Raw genomic sequence first — 18,234 nt, 5'->3', positions numbered from 1 at the left:
CTCCACTCCCACAATATTGCTCTTCTGTGCTTAAAGGTGTGGTCATGGTCTTCTCCAGCAGTAGAGGGGCATTACTCACCTGGTTTCCCAATGTCACATGTCCCTGCCAGTTACCAGGAGGGAGAGTGGGAGGGGCTAATTAGTGGGAAGCTCAGCATGGTGCATGCACAGCAACACAGCCAATCCTACCAGCACTGGACAGGCAGTGTGGTGTAATGGTTAGAGAGTCGGACTTGGACCTGGGAGGCTAGGGTTTAATTCTCCACAGTCATGAAACTCACTAGGTGATCTTCAGATGGGGCCAGTCACCATCTCTCAGCCTAACCTACCCCACAGGGTTGTTGTGATATTATTGAGATTTAGATTCTGCCTTTTTCCTTGATAGGGAAAAGCTTACAGATAAAATGGGGAAGAGGAGAACCATGTACACCACATTGAGCTCCTTGGAGGGACAGAATTAGGAATGTTGGACTGGCCATGTTGCTGTACCTGCTCTGTACCAAGCTGCCTGCTGCCTTACCACCTTTGGTAATTGGAAAGCCAGGTGAGTCCCCGCCACCCCTCTGGCCGCTACTACTATCCATAATTTTCGGCACATCCCAGAGATTGAGAATGTTCTACAGTTTGAGATTCATCTCTGACAGCCCTGCAACATGCCGTTGAGTAACTTCCCTGAGCTCCCAGAGAAACTACCACATTCCTAGCCACAGACGTACCATTTGTGGAAGCTGAATGTCGGCCAGACTGGAGATGAGGGCTTGACTGAGGCCAGCCAACTCCTTCAAGAGGCTCTCGTTGTTCTGCTCGATAAGTTTGTTCTCCTCTTCTATCGTTTTCAGATTGCTCTCCATAGATGTTATCTGAAACCATGAAGCAAAGCAACGTGTGGTGGTGTGAACAGCAGAAGGACACCAAGGGCTGAAGAGTTCTCAAAATGCTCCCAAAAATGGTTAGTGTGCCTGATAAAGCCTGGCACATTTTAGCGGGAAAGTATGCTTTCCAAAAATCCTTTCACTTTTTGCTTTATGAGAAAGTATATTTGTAGTTCCTGATGTAAGTGGGTTCTTCTTTTTATTTTTTTTATTTTTATTAGTATTATTTTTCAGAATCATCATATACAATCTAGAAACAAAGATAACCCAAACCCAACAGAACCAACCACTGAAAATACATTATGAAAACTTGTGTTCCTGTATGCATACCCCAATTTACAACATCTGTAAAACATTTTCATATAGATGGGTTCTTTTAAATGTACAATTCTGTGTTTTTGTGTGTGACTGATATTGTCCCTGAAGAAGGAAAATTCCCTGCTCCTGCAAAATGCATTGGGCCAACACACATCATTTATTTTTCTAGGGGATCAGGCTCTTTGAAAAATTTTCTCTCTCTTGTATTCCTGCATTCAGTTCTGGTTACTGCAAACAGTGGGGTTCTTGGCCTAAAATGCAGCTATCAGAAGTGATAGCCCAAGGCAGTGGAAGTTGCCTATGCAGAAGTGAAGCTCAAGTCCTTTCCGTTCCATGCACATCAATGTCAAAAGGCGCTCCTAATTGGGGCGAGCCATTTTATTTCTAAGTCAGTGGATTCTGCTGTTCTTTCAGAAGAGGAATATGTTTAAATGATGCTCTAGACAGTGACCCTGCTGGATGAAAAGAGCATTGTTTGTGGGAAGCGTGTTCAGAAATGGACGAAAGACTGCAGGCCTTGAGCTGACAACTCAGGAGGAATGTCTGATTTAAAATGAAGTCTTTTGTCCTTAGGGACTGGGGTAGGTAGGGAGCAAGCAGGCTGCTATTTACATTGCTGCCTTTTTCTTACAGCATCACTGCTGACTCACTACAATAGCAGCAACCCTGGTATTGGCTTTTGAGCTACTTTCCAGGGCAAGGTTAAGCTGTAGAGTGGCCGAGTTTGGAGACAGGACAGAGCATAAAAGCTAAAAAATAAAAAAGTAGAATAGGAAATGAAGGAGCTCACTTTGCAACAATTCATTGTAACGTAGGCCAGGCATTATATATATTATTCTGAGAGAAGCTGAGTGAAAAATTGAGCTCAGGGCTGAGACCATAATTTTAAACTCTATAATACCACTTTAAACAGTCATGCCTCCCCCCCCCCCCAACTGTAGTTTCTTCAGGGTGCTGCAAATTGTTAGGAGACTTCTATCCCCTCACAAAGCTGTAATTCCCAGTTCCCTGGGAAGAGGGATTGGTTGTTAAACCACTGGAAATTTTAGCTCTGTGAGGGGAATAGGGGTCTCCTAACAAGTCTTAACACCTTAACAAACTACAATCCCCAGGATTTTGGAGGGAGGGTGACTATTGGAAGTGGTCCCACAATACTTTCAATGTATGGCTTGGATGTGGCCTGAGGCATTTTTAGATAGTTACTGTGTCATATAGGGATGGCTCTATTCAATCTTTTCTGTCCTGTTTCCTCATTTGATGAATGACTTAAGCATTTTCAGATGTGACAACTCTCATAACATACACTTCAGTATACTATTTATATTTCAAGGAGGAAAAATGAATGCACTGAAAACAGTTAACATACCCAGCTCAGCCCAACGCAGAGCAGACTAATTGAAATAAATGGACATAGCTAAGTTAGGTCCATTCATTTCAATGGATCTAAAATGAGTAAGACTTAGTTGAATACAATCTCTGATTTTTAGCATGCCTGAGGAGCTGTGTATATACACACAAACACATATCCTTGGAAAAAGTAAATTACAATTTGAATTTTAGATTTAGCTGGTCTTTTTTTTCCATTCCAGTTGCCCAATTTTACTTACATTGTGCTCATTCATTAGACTAATTTGATGAAACGATGCATTTTTAAAAGTGGAAAATTTGCCATAAAATATATATATTTGTGGAAATTTAATTGAGCAAATCATTAACTTTCCATAACAGCATGATATTTTTTTTCAAAAATGGGCTGCAGATTCAGTTAAACAACTGCATAAGCAACAACAAATTTGGCTTTCAGCAGGAACATAAAAAAGCCTGCTGGGTCAGGCCAATGGCAAATCTAGTCTAATATCCTCTTCTCCCACTGGCTAGCCAGGTGCCCGGGGAAAACCCACAAGCAGGTTTCAAGCACAAGAGCCCTCTCCCCAACTGTGGTTTCCAGCAACTGGTATTCAGAAGCATTGCTGCCGCCAACTATGAATTTGTCAAATCCTCTTTTAAAACCATCCAAGTTGGTAGCCATCACTGATTCCTGTGGAAGCGAGTTCCATTGTTTGATTATGTGCTATATGAAGAAATACTTCCTTTTGTCTATCCTAGATCTTCCAACATTCAGCTTCATTGGAAGTCTGAGTTCTAATGTTATAAGAGAGGGGAGGAACCCCCTTTTCTCTTCCCACTTTCTCCATGCCATGCATAATTTTACAAACTTCTACAGGTCGCCTCTTACTCGCCTTTTCTCTAAACTAAAATGTCCCAACTCTGCAACCTTGCTTCATAGGGGAGTGGCTCCAGGCCCTTGATCATTTTGGTTGCCCCTTTCTGAACCTTTCCAAGCTCAACAAAACCCTTTTTGAGCTGAGCTGAGGTGAGGCTGTATGGCAGTGAACTAGAATGATCTGAAAAAATTAAAAGCAAAGGTTTGAACCCAGGCATTCTATGAGACCATGACTTTAAACCAGTGGGTGGAAGGCAGGGAGACAGATGAAGCAACAACGCCTTTAAAGCTCCAATGAAACACTTGCTGAACCAGAGAAAAGGACCATATATGGGTCAAGGTAGAAGAAGGCAAAGGCAAAGCCTCCAAAAAGAAAATTGGGCCATGTTGCTTAGGTTTCACGGGCCACAATAATGAGCTGGAAAGTTGCTATGATTTCCATGCAACTCTGCCCAGTTTGCATGCTGCTACAATGCTGGATCCATGGGTGCAGCTATGGGAAACATAGTATATGTTAACAACAGCTTGCAAACAAAATTCTCAATGGTCAACATGCAGTAGCAGTGGCATAGCATAGGGGAGCACAGGGGTAGTTGCCCCAGGTATAAGATTGTTAGCGGGTGCACATTTTCAACACCCGGTGCTGTCTCAATACAGCCATGTGCTTCTGTTAGTGGACTCTGTTGAAAACGGCTTCTCATGTGAACCAGGCTGGCAACCTACACTACTGTGCAGTAGAGTTCACCATCATTGCAATGCCAGAGAATAGTAGGAGTTTTTGATGTTTGTTTTTAAGGGCTCAGTCAGAGATTTTCTTCCTTACCTGTGTCTGAAGTTTCATCATGTCAGCTTCAATTTTAAGGTTGGATTCATTCAGTTCTTTTATTTCTTCATCCAAATGTCTGATTTCCTCCTCATTCTCTAAACCTGCACAAGAATGAGCCAAGTCAAGTGTAAAATCACACCTGACTGAAGAGATGGGCAAATGCTAACCCCTGTATAATGGTATGTTATAGAACAAGCCTCTTCAGTTAACCTGGTCTCTGGAATCAAAATTGCGCATTTGCAATTTAATTCTACACTTAACAGGGTCAGTGTCAAAGCTTCCATTATGGCATGTCAGGGGCAGAGAAGCAGCCATGAAATTTTCCCTTTGCACTGATGGAGCTCAATAGGCCTTCGAGTGGCTGAAAGTGGCCCGCCTGGATTGAAAGGATCAATCCAGTACCGATATTTGTTGAAGGGCAACTCTGGGAACAGAGCACAGGTCGCCATAGCTCAGGATGAGGGAGAAATTTGGATTACATGTCAATGCAGATCCTTTTATTTTGCAGTTTCTGAACCAATGAGCACACTGAAAAGCAGCGATCCCTCCAAATTTGCACTTTCCCAAATTTTGTTGTGCAGCTCTCCAACCACAGCATGTGCATAAAAATGCACATGTACAGAAATACGTTAAGGGTAATTGCTTGAAAAATGTGCATATTGGGAGAAGCACATATCAAAGTGCTGATGAATTTTGGTGAGGTCCATTTTTATTATAAAATTGTTGTTGGTTTTTATTGTTATGATTGCAAATTTGATGTGGGAATCTGGTGGACTGGAAAGATGAGACACGGATATAGGCAAATTTGTCCATCTCTACCTGTGTCCTGTTCATTGTGAGGCAGTACAAAGTACTTTTAATTAAAATGTTCAAATGAAAGGCACAATGTAATTATATATATTTTTAAGTAAACCAAACATTAAATTAATTAATCCAATTATGTGTCTTCATGAGGCAGACAGCAGAGGGGCTGTAGCTCTGTGTTTGCAGAAGGTCCTGCTTTCAGTATACAGCATCTTCTGTGAAAGAATATTTGGCAGCTGGACGGAAAGACACTTTTTCTAAGACTCTAAAGAGCTTCTGCTGGCCAGAGAAGACAGTACTGGGCAAAGACAGACTCATTTCCTTACTCCCAGATTCCAGTGTCATATATGTACTGCTTTTGTTATCTTCTTACCTCCACTTGCTTTCAATTTGATGGTCATCAGTTCTTCAGATATTTTGCCCTTTTTTAAGGCTTGTGCATTCAGAGGGCATCCAGACAAACTGAAAAGAGTAGGAAAGGGGACCTATTTGAAAATTGAAACACATTTTTGATTGCTGTATCTCAGCTTCCAGGGTCTTGGCAGTACAAGTCCATTTTATTGTGCTGCATGTAAGCTGCAATCCTATATTGCTACTACAGTGTTACTGGGTGCAGAATATTGCCAATGACCGAAATGGTTGTGTAGTTACTAAAATCTCTCTAAGAGAACAAATAGGCAAATTGTCCTCAGTGCAGCTCCTGACATAGCCCCATTTGAACTATGTAGTGGGTCATCTTCGATGGTGGTTGCTACCAAAGCAGAAGCTTAAACACACCTTCTAGAAAATAGTACATAATGGTGCAGCGGTGGTAAGTCTACTCTCTACTGGGAAGGAGAGGCAAAGCAGTGATGAGGTCAATGTGGCACAAACACATCACAGGAGTGCTGGATTGGCTCTGCAACTGCATTTGCACCATGCTGAATACCCTGCTGCCTTGCCCTCTACCTCTGTCACGCTATCTGCAACTAGAGGCAGCAGTGTAAAACCCTGGACCAATTACAGCACAATCCTATACATGTCTACTCAGACATAAATTCCATGGGATTCAAGAGGGCTTATTCCAAGGTAAATGTGTATAGGATTGTTCTATTAAAATCTGTGACTGGTTTTCAACTAAATTTAACTCAAGAGTAGACCCACTGGAATGAATTAACATGACCAAGCTAGGTCTGTTAATCTTTGTTGGTCTACTTGGAGTAATACATAGCTGAACATCACCAAATTTACAACCTCTGGGGTCAGCATAGATACACAAATGAACATAACAGCTCAGTAATTTGCCACAAAAAATACTTTGCATTTTAAACAGGACTTTAAAGCAATAAATTATATTTGCATTCTCAGATAAGTGAATTTAGGATTGTGGTCTTAAAAGTCTAAAAAGCTTGCAACTCAGAGTCAACTTCAAAATGTACATGAAAATAAGAGTTCAATAATATGCTGCTAAAAATACCTTGCCTTTTAAAAAGAGCTTTTAAGGCTAAGCAGTAAATTGCATTTGCAGATTTCTCACCTATTCTAAGTTGATATATGAATGTTTAGACAGTGAAAATAAAACCAAAGACATCTCAAAAAACCCTAGACATCTCTAGGAAATGAGTTGGGGTTAATTCAGGGACTTATGCAAAATCCTAACAAGATTTTTCCTATCAGTTGAACAGCTTCATTTCTTAAATTCACACAATTGCAATAAATTGTAGGTATTTGTTGAGTAAAAAAAAAGTAAAGATACAAAGTGATACCTTCTATGGGTGACAAAAACGTTATTAACATGACCCAGCCCGTTGCAGCCTGGCAAAGGACAGTGTGGCAGCTCCTGCTTGTTCAGTCTCCAGGGCAGCGAAGACCCATTGAGAGGACTCTCCTTCTGTCTCTTGGCAGCCATAGGACAACCCGAAGCAGTGCGATGAGAAGTGTATTTACCTGATATGTGACCTTGGCCATCACAGCCTAGCACCGGACATCTACAGAAGCACAGCAAAACTGATGTTATTTTTAGGAAAAAGGAAAGAAAAACCAAGAGGCAGAGGGGGAAAATGTCCATGTACCAGCGACAACACCTCAAGAAAGATTTCCTCCCCGTAAATAAAATAAAACCTACTTTGTTGAACGTACTAATAGCAAGGTTTCAATGTGCTTGGGTCCTTCTTGGAGGTTTCCTGTAGGCATCCGGTTTGCTACTGTGAGATGCTAGACTAAATGGGTCATTGGCCTGACCCAACATCATCTTTTTATGTTCTTAGAAGGGTTTCTAATGAGCAAATGCCTTGTTTGATGCTGGATTACTGAATTTTAGGCTACTGTATTTTACTCTTGTTTTAAGAGTCATTGATTGATTTTATTTATATGCACTATTAAATAGTGAGGGGTTTTTTTGCAAGCTGCTCTGGAAGGTTTTTTTAATTTGAAGGAACAAGGGAAATATATTTAAAAGGAAAAGGAAACAAGTAAAAGGCACGGTTTGAGGAAAATGGCCAAGCAAGCCAAACTAGACTCCTTGGTGGGCCAAGATTGGCCCACAGGCTTCTGGTTCCAAGCTGTCTATACATTAGGGCTGCCATATGAATACCACTCTAAAAAATATAGTCTAATACACTGTTATTGAACTCAATAGACTTGAGTGTATGCAAAGGATTGCACTGTGAAATTTTAAATATGAAGGAGGCCCAACTAGCTTCCATTAGTGATCTGCCATAGTGTCATGAATCCCATGCTGTGGCTCACTTTTTCAGCAGGTACACTCACTTTTGATTTTCAGGCATCTCTGAAAGACCTCTTTATGTAGGCAGGCCTATGCAACTGTTTAGATGTTTTGATCAATCGATCATTTTAATGATCATTTTGCACTCTTCTTATTATGTTTTCTATTTTATTGCCTGTCCTGCCATATGCTATCTTGCTATATAGATATATCTTGGTATATTTTTTAATAACAAAATGAGGTCAAATATTCATGTGCAGAGTCTCCACATGCAGACAATTGTCAGCCCCTGTAAGCATCAGCCAGTGAACTGGTAGGGGAAACAATGTATGATCTGTAAGCCCTACATGTGGGTGTACAGGTCTGGCAGAAGGGTGAGGTTACTGGTCATAAGGGCTCAGAAGAAGAATTATAGTGTGTCTAAAAAGGGACTCTGCCTAAAGTTTGGCTCATCTGGGCTGGGGGATGAGCCAGAGACTATGCTTCTCCTTTGTTTCTTAAGACCTGAGACTTTTCCAGAGCTGTGCCATCTGGTTTACTTCAAGGACAGCACAACAGCACCTGAACCATAAAACCATCCTTTGGAGGTTTTGTTTGGATTTATTGTTAGGAGAGGATCTAACTTAGTGAATCTGAGACCAATCTTCCTGTGATGTATCCAACTGAATAGCAAGGCATAAGTGACAAGCCTTTGCCACTCCACTTACTTAAGTTCAGGGTCTTCTTTTTCTTCCTTGGTAGGAGTCACTTTGAGACCACCTTTCCTGGCTCGGGGACAACCAGACAAGCTGAAAGTACACAGAGCAGAGCAATATAGATTCCCCAGGCTTTTGCTTCTGGATGATTCAGGGGTGATGATCCTGTGGCCCTCCAAACGTTGGACTACAACTCGCACCAGCTGCAGCCAGAATAGCCAGTGGTCGGGGTGATGGGAGTTGTAGTCCTGCAAAATCTGGAGTGCCAAAGCTTCCTCCCCCCCAAAAATAAGCAGAAGATTCTTACCTTCTGTGTGAGGCATAGTTTCCAGTGACATGACCAGACCCATCACATCCTGGAGTTGGACATCTATAAAGCAAAGTGCAGAGAAGAAGATGACCCTTGACATTTCATAAAATATCTAATTTAGGAGATTTTTGCATTAGAATTTCCCACATTCCTGGTTTGACATGACCATGTGCAACTGGAAAAATAAGAAAGGGTACCTAAGGAAAGCAACTATTTTGGGGTGTACAAGGGTTGTGTTGTACATGAAAACTCAGCCACTGATATAAACCTCACAATTTTCCCACTCAGTTATTTAGATTTCTGGGAAGGGGAAGATGAAAATAATCATTTGATTTGTTAGAATCAGTGCATTTAAAATCCGAAAATATATATAGTCAGGCTCAAATATATGCACTGGATTAATTGTTAAAGAAAGAAATATAACCCCCTGTATATCCATTACACACATTTGTTTCTCTTTCTTCTAGGAATAGGAATTTTATAGTCTGGCTCAAACAGCATTTTGTATTTCTTTTGTTAATACTGTGCAGTGGAGTTATTCATGCCATCAGACCTGGATCTCCATAGGGGAACTTATAATACATGTGCAATACAGGTGTGATGGAACCTCTTAGTGGCCTCATATAGAATATACTCAATAGTGTCTCAAAGAGGTTTGCAGTGGTTGTACAAGAGAATAGTGATGTTGCTGGAAGTTATATTAACCTGGTTCAGAATAGTTGCCTATATTCAAAACTCAGTGTCATTTCTCTGATTGCAATCTGAGCCAGGGAAGAATCCCCATAAGGCACCATAAGGGCTCAGGTGTCCTAGGAAAATGACATGTCCAGTTTTCCTGGCAGCTGAGACACTAATATTCCAGAATTCTCAATGCCAGAGCCAGAGGGGTGAGGGAAGGGCGGAAGAGCTTCCTGTCAGACCTCTTACTCTGCTCTTATTGTTACCACCTCACCAAACCAGAGAGAGTGGGGCAGAACGCAGCTGGAAGCATAAAATGAAGTGCTTGTTTCCAGCACTGCTTCATGAATGAAGGGACAATCCTGGCAGTAGTGGTAGTAAGAGTGTGTTGCTCATCAGTAAGAGTTGAGGTGAAGGACCACAGCTCAGCAGTAGAGCAACTGTTTTGCATGTAGAAAGTCACAGACTTCATTCCTGGAACCTCTAGATAGGGATGGGAGATAATCATGTCTGAAATCCTGGAGAGCCACTGCTAATCAGTGCAGGCAATACTGAGCTTGATGGACCGACTCAGTAGAAGGCAGGTTCATATGTTCCTAGCAATTGCACAGGCAGTAGCCCACAAGTTCCAATGGCCCAATGACGTTATGCACAGTGCTCACTATTGCAACCAATGCACCAGTTTTGAAGACAGTCACATTTCCTCAAGATGCTACAGTGGGAATGCAGGAGGAGATGTGATTAACTCTCAAACAGAAATGCTGCCCTCGGGAAAGATGTCTGCATTCCTCACAACAAATTAGTAACCAGCTCTGTATTTGTTGCACTTTTTCAAGCTGCACTACACGAGCACAGGATTCTGTCAAGCATTCTTGGAAGCCTTCGCCAGACTTTATCCAAGCATCTTCATCAGCCAAAACGCTCCCAATGATAACTAGGTGACTGCCTGCCAACCTTCCTCTTCAATAATAAGGCCAGATGCCCAGATTGCTCAGGCCTCCTTAAGAACCTCCACAGCCACTCTTTTGTTTGTGACTTTTCTCTGCAGTATATGGACTCATCTGATTTAATGCTTGCCTCAACCACATGCAGAGGGGTATGTCTAGTGGCAAAGGATAAAAAGGAAAGATTTGCAGGCTTGGTTTGGATAAACACTCACATTTTAAAGCTTAGCCCAAGTACTTTGATCTGAAAAACCAGACTGCGTATTTTGTGAGATCCAGCCATCTTGCAAGACTTGGTATTTCCAGCTGGCTTTCAAAATATGAGAATAACATTTTCTTTCCCAACATTTAGACACATCTACTTCAAGACCTGACAAACAGTAAGATTCTCTCCCCTTCCTCTGATTTATACCTGCTGGGTGGGATAAGACTGCTCCCAAATTCCCTTAGCCAGGGCAGTTTCAACTTCCTGCTGGTGCAAACCCAGCAACCTTGTCCCCGTGGGAGGTGACTATTACTATAGCTACACTTCTTACACTGGTAGGATTGCATGAGTGAAAGGGGACAAACTGGACAGGTATGGGGCAGAATGGCAGAGGTGTAGAAGTTAGACAATGACTAGTGGGATCTGCAACAAAATATTCCACTGTAGAGTGTTTCTATTCAAGTTATGCTTTTGGGGTCCCACAGTAAAGTATTTTCCCTAATCTTTTCTGCACTTCTGCAACCCCTGGAGTTTCCCCAAGCCTGTTAGTATCCCTCTTTTGGACATGGCTGTCACATGTGGAAAAATAGTTAACTATGAGACCTGTAACAAAATATTGATCTGTGGAGTTTTTCCTGTTTGAAATTAATTCAGAAGTGAATTAATAATCATGCAGTCCCTGGACAATAGGGAGTCAGACGTCTTTAGGCCTGCTTTGAGAGCATTTGTAACTATCCAGGCTTATTCCCCTGCCTGGCTACCTGTCACTCTTTGCCACCATATCCAGGACACCATATCATGTGTCCATGACCAAAACCTAGCACTGGAGCAAGAGCTGGACTAGTGCATTCTACAGGAAGCTGGAGTTGTTACCCCAAAGGCTGAGCAAACATCTGCTCCGCAGCTCTACTGGTTCTTGTTGCTGAACAAGCAGACTGGGTTTTGAAGTAAGTAAAATATGTAGGAAGAGAACAGCAATGAACCCCTCCCTCTCCTTTGATACTAATACTCACTTAAGCTCTTGAGAGTTGGCAGCCATCAAGGATTTTAAGGTCTTGTCAGCCAACGGGCAGCCAGAAACACTAGGGGGAAAAACAAACGTGAAATAGGCTTCCTTGAATATACCTCAGCAAATATTAAAAGATTGCACTAAAAATATTTAACCATTAAATTTAAAAAAAACAACATATCACAGAGCAACCGCTTGTAAACAAATCCCTTCTTAGTTCCTTCATCCCCATAGGGATGTGAAGGAAGAGTGTAGTAGGTGATACAGCTGTGTATCCCTCATAGGCCACAGAGCTCCTTCTTGCTCAGATGATGCATTTCAACTGCTACAGGGACTTGTTTGAAGGCTGGACCTTGGTCATCACAGAAACCATTGCATAGGGAGCTCCATTCAGCACAATGTAGGAACTGGGCCTTTAGTAGCATTTACCCTTTGGAACACTCTCCTGTTACATATCCAACAAGCTCTGCCTCTGTTATATTTTTGGTACTTATTGGAGACCTTCCTTTTAAATGGAGATTTTTATTCCCATCTACATCTGTACTGGATTTCAGCTCTGTGTTTTTATATGTTTTTATTGCTAAATTGCTCAGGGGTTTTTTTATGGGAACAGGTTTCTAAGTAAAAAGTCCACAATGTCATGCCTTCATTTTGTTATTAATTGCTTTTTACCTGCGGTGCGATGCATAGTTTCCTGTCACATGACCACTGCCATCACATCCTGGTGTTGGACACCTAAGGAAATAAAATGGAAATGCAGACACACATACAGTTGTTGTACATCTCTCTTATTGAACTGTGCGATAAACATACAAAGATGGATAATTGTTTCCCACATGAATGGGAACACCCCTCTATTACATACCCATAGATATATATGAGGTGTCCTACTGTGCCAAGAAATATTAGTGTGAGAGATACCCTCAGGCCTTTCTGTGATTGCATCAATTTTTCTTCATGCCATTGCAAAAAAAAAAATGAACTTAGTTGATAGTCAAATAAATTTTACTCAGAGTAAACCCACTGAAATTAATGAACATGAGGAAGTTAAGGCAATTCACTTCAGTATGTCTACTCTGTGTAAAATTTAGTCAAGTACCACCCAATGGGTTTCCACACTACATTTCCTAATTTGTACTAATATTTCTCCAAGTGTATTATGATTCATTCATTTATGTACTGCTTCCATGCTCAAATGCTGTCTTAAGTGATACACAACAATGTGGAGAGGCATGGGAAGATGATGCTTATGTGTATGAACCATCCTACATTTGTCTGAAATGATACATTTCATAATAGTACCTTTTTCTTATCACATCAATCATATTATGACAGTGAAGATGAGTTCAAAGCTGAGCTGAAAATTCTTAGAAGGCATGGATGCAATAACTTTCATATTCTTGTAAAAACGCTATACTAGTTCAGCATTGGGTGCCCATAGACTCTTAATTCACCACAGGATTATTTTTTTTCAGGGGGGAAAGTTCAATTTAATGTTTTTAAAAAAGGTTGTGTATGGATCTGGATTCACACCCCTTGCTATATATTCACAATATATGTGATATTAAAAGCTGATGTGATCTCGTGATTTAGATGGCCCAACTTCACCAAGACACTGTAAGGACTAACAATCATGAACCTGAGGGCCCTAGGATATGAGAAACTGCCTTTTTCTGAAATAGGCTCACCTATTCCAATTTTCTACAGGTTAATTGTTAGCCCCCCCTCCCCAATTTGAAAAATCCAGAGACTGCATTTTGGTCCCAGCTACTACTTTTTTATTTCTTCAGAAGCAAAATTATTCTCTTAGTTAATCCTCCCAAAACACTGTTGATGCATGGAACACAAAGTAATATTTTAAAAACAAGCATAGAATGCACCATATTTTTTTAAAAGAACTAGTGTATCATTTAGACAACTTATTCCATTCTGTGTCATACAGCTGCTTTGGTATAAATATAATCACCAGAGAGACCATTAATATTTAAAAATATGTAATCTATATTTATAATGAAGAAAGTTCGTTGTAATTGAACCTCAGAGGTAGAATTTTTCTTTACAATTGCTATTGTCATTATAGGTGCTTCCTCATGATGGAGCCATTTGTATTGCTCACTAAACTACCTATTCTGCTGGTGAATATTTAGTAAATGTCCTCTGCCCTCAGTGTTACCTTTAGAATCTTTAAATGGCGAGTCTTAAGTGTTTATGAATTAAATTGTGTAGGCAAGCACATTTTGGGTACACATCAGCATGCAGAGCAAGTATTACAGATGCTTTAAAATCCCATACAAGGCTTGGAGTTATTGTAACTATAGAGAGAAGAAATTATGTTCAGTTATTAAGGTAGTAAATGGCTGTGTGGATCCCTGGAATTAATGTCACACAGCAACAGATCTTTAAATAGAAATTTAATAAATAGTAAAAAATAAAAATAAAGTGTCACTGGGGAAATTATTGCTTTTCCTTCTGCTAGCTTCATCAACATTTGTGTTCTTAAAAAAGGCAAAGCTAACACATAAGTGTGGATACAATATGGTGAGCAGTCTTTAGATTTAGATTGAGGCATGCTGTGTCAAAGAAGATTTGGCCCATGGGAACAGTAATATCTGGAGGAGGGCTTCTAAATCCATAAGGCAAACGTCAGACATAGAATTGATATCAAAGTATTTGGTGATGAATAAATGAAATTATAGAAAACAGAGATAGAGGCTGCATTCATGTGGCTGTTTATTCCATTTTCACAAGTTCTTCCTATCTATTAAGTTCTGCATTATGTTTGAGCTTACACATGGTGTAAAAGCCAGCTCTGGAACTATAGTGGAATATAGCACAAGCTTAGTGCTCATTTCTGTGTTATTTGCTTCCAGAAAAAAACCCGTTGACAAATAATGTGGAAATGAGTGATAAACTTGTGCTATATCCCACTATATTCTAGACGTGGCTTATATATCACGTGGAAACTGAAATATAATGTGGCAATTAATAGTTAGGAAAACATTGTCAAAACGGAAACACTTCTCAGCCTTTTGGCTAAGAACAAGTGTAAAACGGAATACGGTAAACCGTCTTGTGAATGCTGCCAGAGAAAGATAAAGAATATCAACTATTAATGATACATTGATCATATGAAACGGACTGATTAGGAACTGCTCTATTACATGTCAACAACTGTTCTATTAGAAACCTAGCTCTTCTTGGGCAAAGTTAATTTTTTTGCAACGAACACATTCTGTTGTTGTTTTGTGTTCCCACAGAATTGTAGCATTCAAACAGGCCTGTCTGTAGACTGATTTCAGGTACAGCAAACAGGAACTACTGTATTTTCCATCTATAAGATGCCCCCATGTATAAGACACCCCCTGTTTTGGGGGATTCAGATTTAAGAAAATGGTGGGAGATGGCTCAGAATATAAGATGCCCCCTAATTTTTGACATTATTTTAAAGGAAAAAAACCTAGTCTTATACACGGAAAAATACGGTAATTATTTGTGGGATCCAACCCCATGCAGGATATGGATGACCTGTTTATGAAGTGATCATTTCCCTGAAGTTTTCATACTTGCTACGTGGCATGAGCCAAAAGTAAAGGAGAATATTGCCCCAAATCTACCCAGAGATTTAAAGTCCAGTGCTAAAAAGGAAGATGTAATGGCACCCAATATTCTGCAGTGTATATTAGGGACGAGATCCAGCATTTCTTCACCCTGGACAAATCAGCAGTGTGTGGACTTCTCAAGCCCATAGACAACAAGAAGGAAAGGAATGTTTTGTGACTCACGTGATCAGTTCCTTTTTGAGATCTCTTGAATGGAGCTTAGATTTTGGACTAGGAACCGAGACATCTGAGTATCTTTTTTCATCCAGGCTTTCAGGACAGCTCGCAGGATCTTTCTGAAAAAACAGAAAAGAATGAGGTGCTTCTATCTTCAACACAATACTGGTAGCTAGAGCTGAACCAAAATTTCTCAGAAGACCTATTTCTGAATCTCTCTCTCCCGCCCCCTTTCCCCCTAGGAATGTTATCACAATTTAGAATGTTATCACAATATGCTCCATCTTTTGTTTGTGCAATGGCCACCATTCCCATCTTAGCAGGGTGAAAAATGGTGCCCAAACTGCCAACATAGCAGCTGCTGCTTGCAACATCAGCAAGACAAAGACAAAGCCTTGGGATGGGCAGAGTTAAGGTGCCAACCTATGGCCACTGCTAATGGAAAGCCTCAGCCCTAAGAAACGGTTTGAGAATTTCTCCTGTCCTTGGGGAAATTTAGTGAAAATGCTCCCCTAATTCTTCTGCTGATAATATCTCTGATGGAGCCCTTCTGGGGGTTTACCTAGCCCAAAACTAGCCACCCACAAGGCAAGGTGAGATGGCAGCAGATCCTAATCTTCAATCATCTATTCTTCCCTGGTAGGGAGGGCCCCCCACCATATTGTGATTCACTGCAGGTACCAGAATGTCTTGGGCTGACTCTGCTTCAGCCCTTAGTGTTCAGTTGCCTTCACTAGGAACCAAGGCTTTAGCATAGCAAGCCCTGTCCTGTGGAACTCATGACCTGTGCAGCTTCAGCAAGAACTGCCCCTGCTTTCTTTCAGACATCTCTTAAAAGCTGTATTTTTTAGGTAGGCCCTCACATTTTTTTCTTTTTAACCAGCCATTATCTATTGCTGCTTTATTGCTATTTTAATTATGTTTTACCTAGATTGATTGCTTTTATTGCATTGCATGCTGCAAGCATGCTGTATTGCATGCTCTAAGCCACCTTAATATATTGCATGAATGCCAAGGTTGCAGGTTCAATCTGTGTATGGGACAGCTGCATATTCCTGCATTGCAGGGGGTTGGACTAGATGATCCTTAGGTACCTTCCAACTCTACAATTATAGGATTCTATGAAAGTGCAGGTCACAAATATTCAAACAATAAATAGGAAGGAGAAACGTGAGAGGCCATTCATGTGCATCACAAGTGCTGACTACTGTGAAGTGGTCAGTTGATTCAGAGAAATAAGGTACCACTGATAACAAGCTTACTTCCAGTTAAGAGCTTTTTTTTTTTTTTTTTTTTACAAAAGTGTGTGTGTGTGTGTGTACAAAAGCTGAACTTCCCCATTATTTTCAGAACAGTCTGCCAAACTGCAGACTGTATTAGTGTGTATGTGGGGGGGGGCATTACTGGGGATGGCAGGGAAGCACCACTAGTTTCAAGTTGAGTTCTTGCCAGTGCGCATATTCCTATGTGCACACAGGACGACAAAAATAAATGAATGAAATTCCATTAATGTGCAGATGGACATTTATATTGATTTCTGCAAAGACCAGAACATAATGACAACACGAATAACAGATAATAGCATCTGGCACTTTCAACATTTTAAACCCTGGAATCTTTGGAGAACTGACAGTTGAACTAAACTGACAGCTCCAGTTATTTCTCAGCACTTTCCTTTTGGAGAAAGTGTGAGCCTCTTCCAAATTCAGGATTATTTTTTTTAAGGGGCATCTGGACAGGCCATTTCTCAGTGTACGAGGGAGACAATATTTTCTAGAAATGACCAACAAAATCAGCCAACTGTTGTGCATATGAACCAGAAAATAAATTAAAAATAGATTATTTTATTTTACTTTGAGGCAACTTACACCCTTATAATTTGAGAAGTTTCTAAGACTCCTGCTGTTATCTAGTGTTGGAAAAGCTGTAGAATTAAAAAAACCCAAAACATTTCAGAGACAGTAAGTTGACTTTGGAGGATCAGGAAGCTTGTGGGTTGGATGATGCAAGCTTGACTTGTGAGGAAATAGTATTCTGTTAAAGTTTCAGATCTTTTTAAAAAGAGTGGTGCACAAAACCCACAACTTTTAAGCTGAGAATGTCTATGTGCTGAAAATCTTGGCAGCAATTTTTGTATACAGTATTGTCTCCATCAAGGTTTTATGTACTCAGATCCAAAGTCTTTTGTTTAATTCACAGAAATATTTTGGGGTTGTTATATTTTTTACTTCTACAGCTGCAATCTATTGGATAAACCCCATAACTATCTCCAGGGATTTACTAGATTCACTATGGAACAATTTGCCCTTTTGGAAACTTGGCTCATATCACCAGCAACAGGACCCAGTTGTGAGTTTGGTTCATTGGATGGGTCCAAATCAATACCAGCTGAATCGAAGTAAGTTTATATTGAAATCACTCATTATCCTGGTTTAGGACTTCTTTATTAACAAACAAGTGTTTTAGCATGTCTAAGACTGAAATGTGAGCATCTGTGTCACAACGAACACTCTCTTCCTCTTTCATCACCACAAATGCAACAACTGCTGAGGACCCAGGAAGATAAGACACTTCTTTAGCAAGGTCAACCTCAGAGATAGAAACAAGCGCAGCAATCTTGTCTTGCAATTACTACCCCTGTCACAAGCTAGGAACAAGATCTGCTTATCCTTGTCCTTTTTCTCTACAAGCACCACAAGCTGCCACATAACTCCTTGGTGGTTTATTTTCCTCGTGGCTTCTGTATAGTCCTCTGATCATACCCACTTGCATCTAACATGTTTCAGCCAGCCTCGTGTTCTCCTAACCCCTTTGCCCTGGGTGCTGCTGCCAGAAATTTAAAGCAAGATGCTAAACAATAACATCAACA

General features: G+C 40.6%; 1 protein-coding gene and 1 long non-coding RNA gene across 21 annotated transcripts in view; one reads left to right on the top strand and one right to left on the bottom strand.

Moving 5' to 3' along the window:
- LOC309373448 overlaps positions 1 to 7,058 on the top strand; it is a 39,278-nt gene extending 32,220 nt beyond the window's left edge. For 9 of the 11 annotated variants that reach the window (XR_014170027.1, XR_014170028.1, XR_014170029.1 and 6 more), the window contains 3 exons: positions 386 to 544; positions 840 to 949; positions 6,929 to 7,058. This is a non-coding gene — a long non-coding RNA (uncharacterized lncRNA). Of the gene's footprint in view, positions 1 to 385; positions 545 to 839; positions 950 to 1,093; positions 2,096 to 6,928 lie in introns of those variants that run through there. The other 2 variants (XR_014170037.1, XR_014170032.1) reach the window with 2 other exon arrangements.
- Positions 1 to 18,234, bottom strand: part of ST18 (ST18 C2H2C-type zinc finger transcription factor) — a 187,858-nt gene that overhangs the window by 3,709 nt on the left and 165,915 nt on the right. For 8 of the 10 annotated variants that reach the window (XM_081917514.1, XM_081917513.1, XM_081917510.1 and 5 more), the window contains 9 exons: positions 15,372 to 15,484; positions 12,262 to 12,324; positions 11,594 to 11,662; positions 8,751 to 8,813; positions 8,456 to 8,536; positions 6,790 to 7,011; positions 5,418 to 5,506; positions 4,238 to 4,341; positions 717 to 860 (listed from right to left, as the gene is read on the bottom strand). In XM_081917514.1, coding sequence (XP_081773640.1) covers positions 717 to 860; positions 4,238 to 4,341; positions 5,418 to 5,506; positions 6,790 to 7,011; positions 8,456 to 8,536; positions 8,751 to 8,813; positions 11,594 to 11,662; positions 12,262 to 12,324; positions 15,372 to 15,484 — 948 coding nt within the window. Of the gene's footprint in view, positions 1 to 716; positions 861 to 2,952; positions 3,596 to 4,237; positions 4,342 to 5,417; positions 5,507 to 6,789; positions 7,012 to 8,455; positions 8,537 to 8,750; positions 8,814 to 11,593; positions 11,663 to 12,261; positions 12,325 to 15,371; positions 15,485 to 18,234 lie in introns of those variants that run through there. The other 2 variants (XM_081917512.1, XR_014170004.1) reach the window with 2 other exon arrangements.

The sequence above is a fragment of the Podarcis melisellensis genome, assembly GCF_964234715.1.
Source record: "Podarcis melisellensis genome assembly, chromosome: 7".
NCBI lineage: Eukaryota > Metazoa > Chordata > Lepidosauria > Squamata > Lacertidae > Podarcis > Podarcis melisellensis.
The sequence above is the reverse complement of the archived record's forward strand: the minus strand, read 5'-3'. Positions and strand labels throughout refer to the sequence as shown.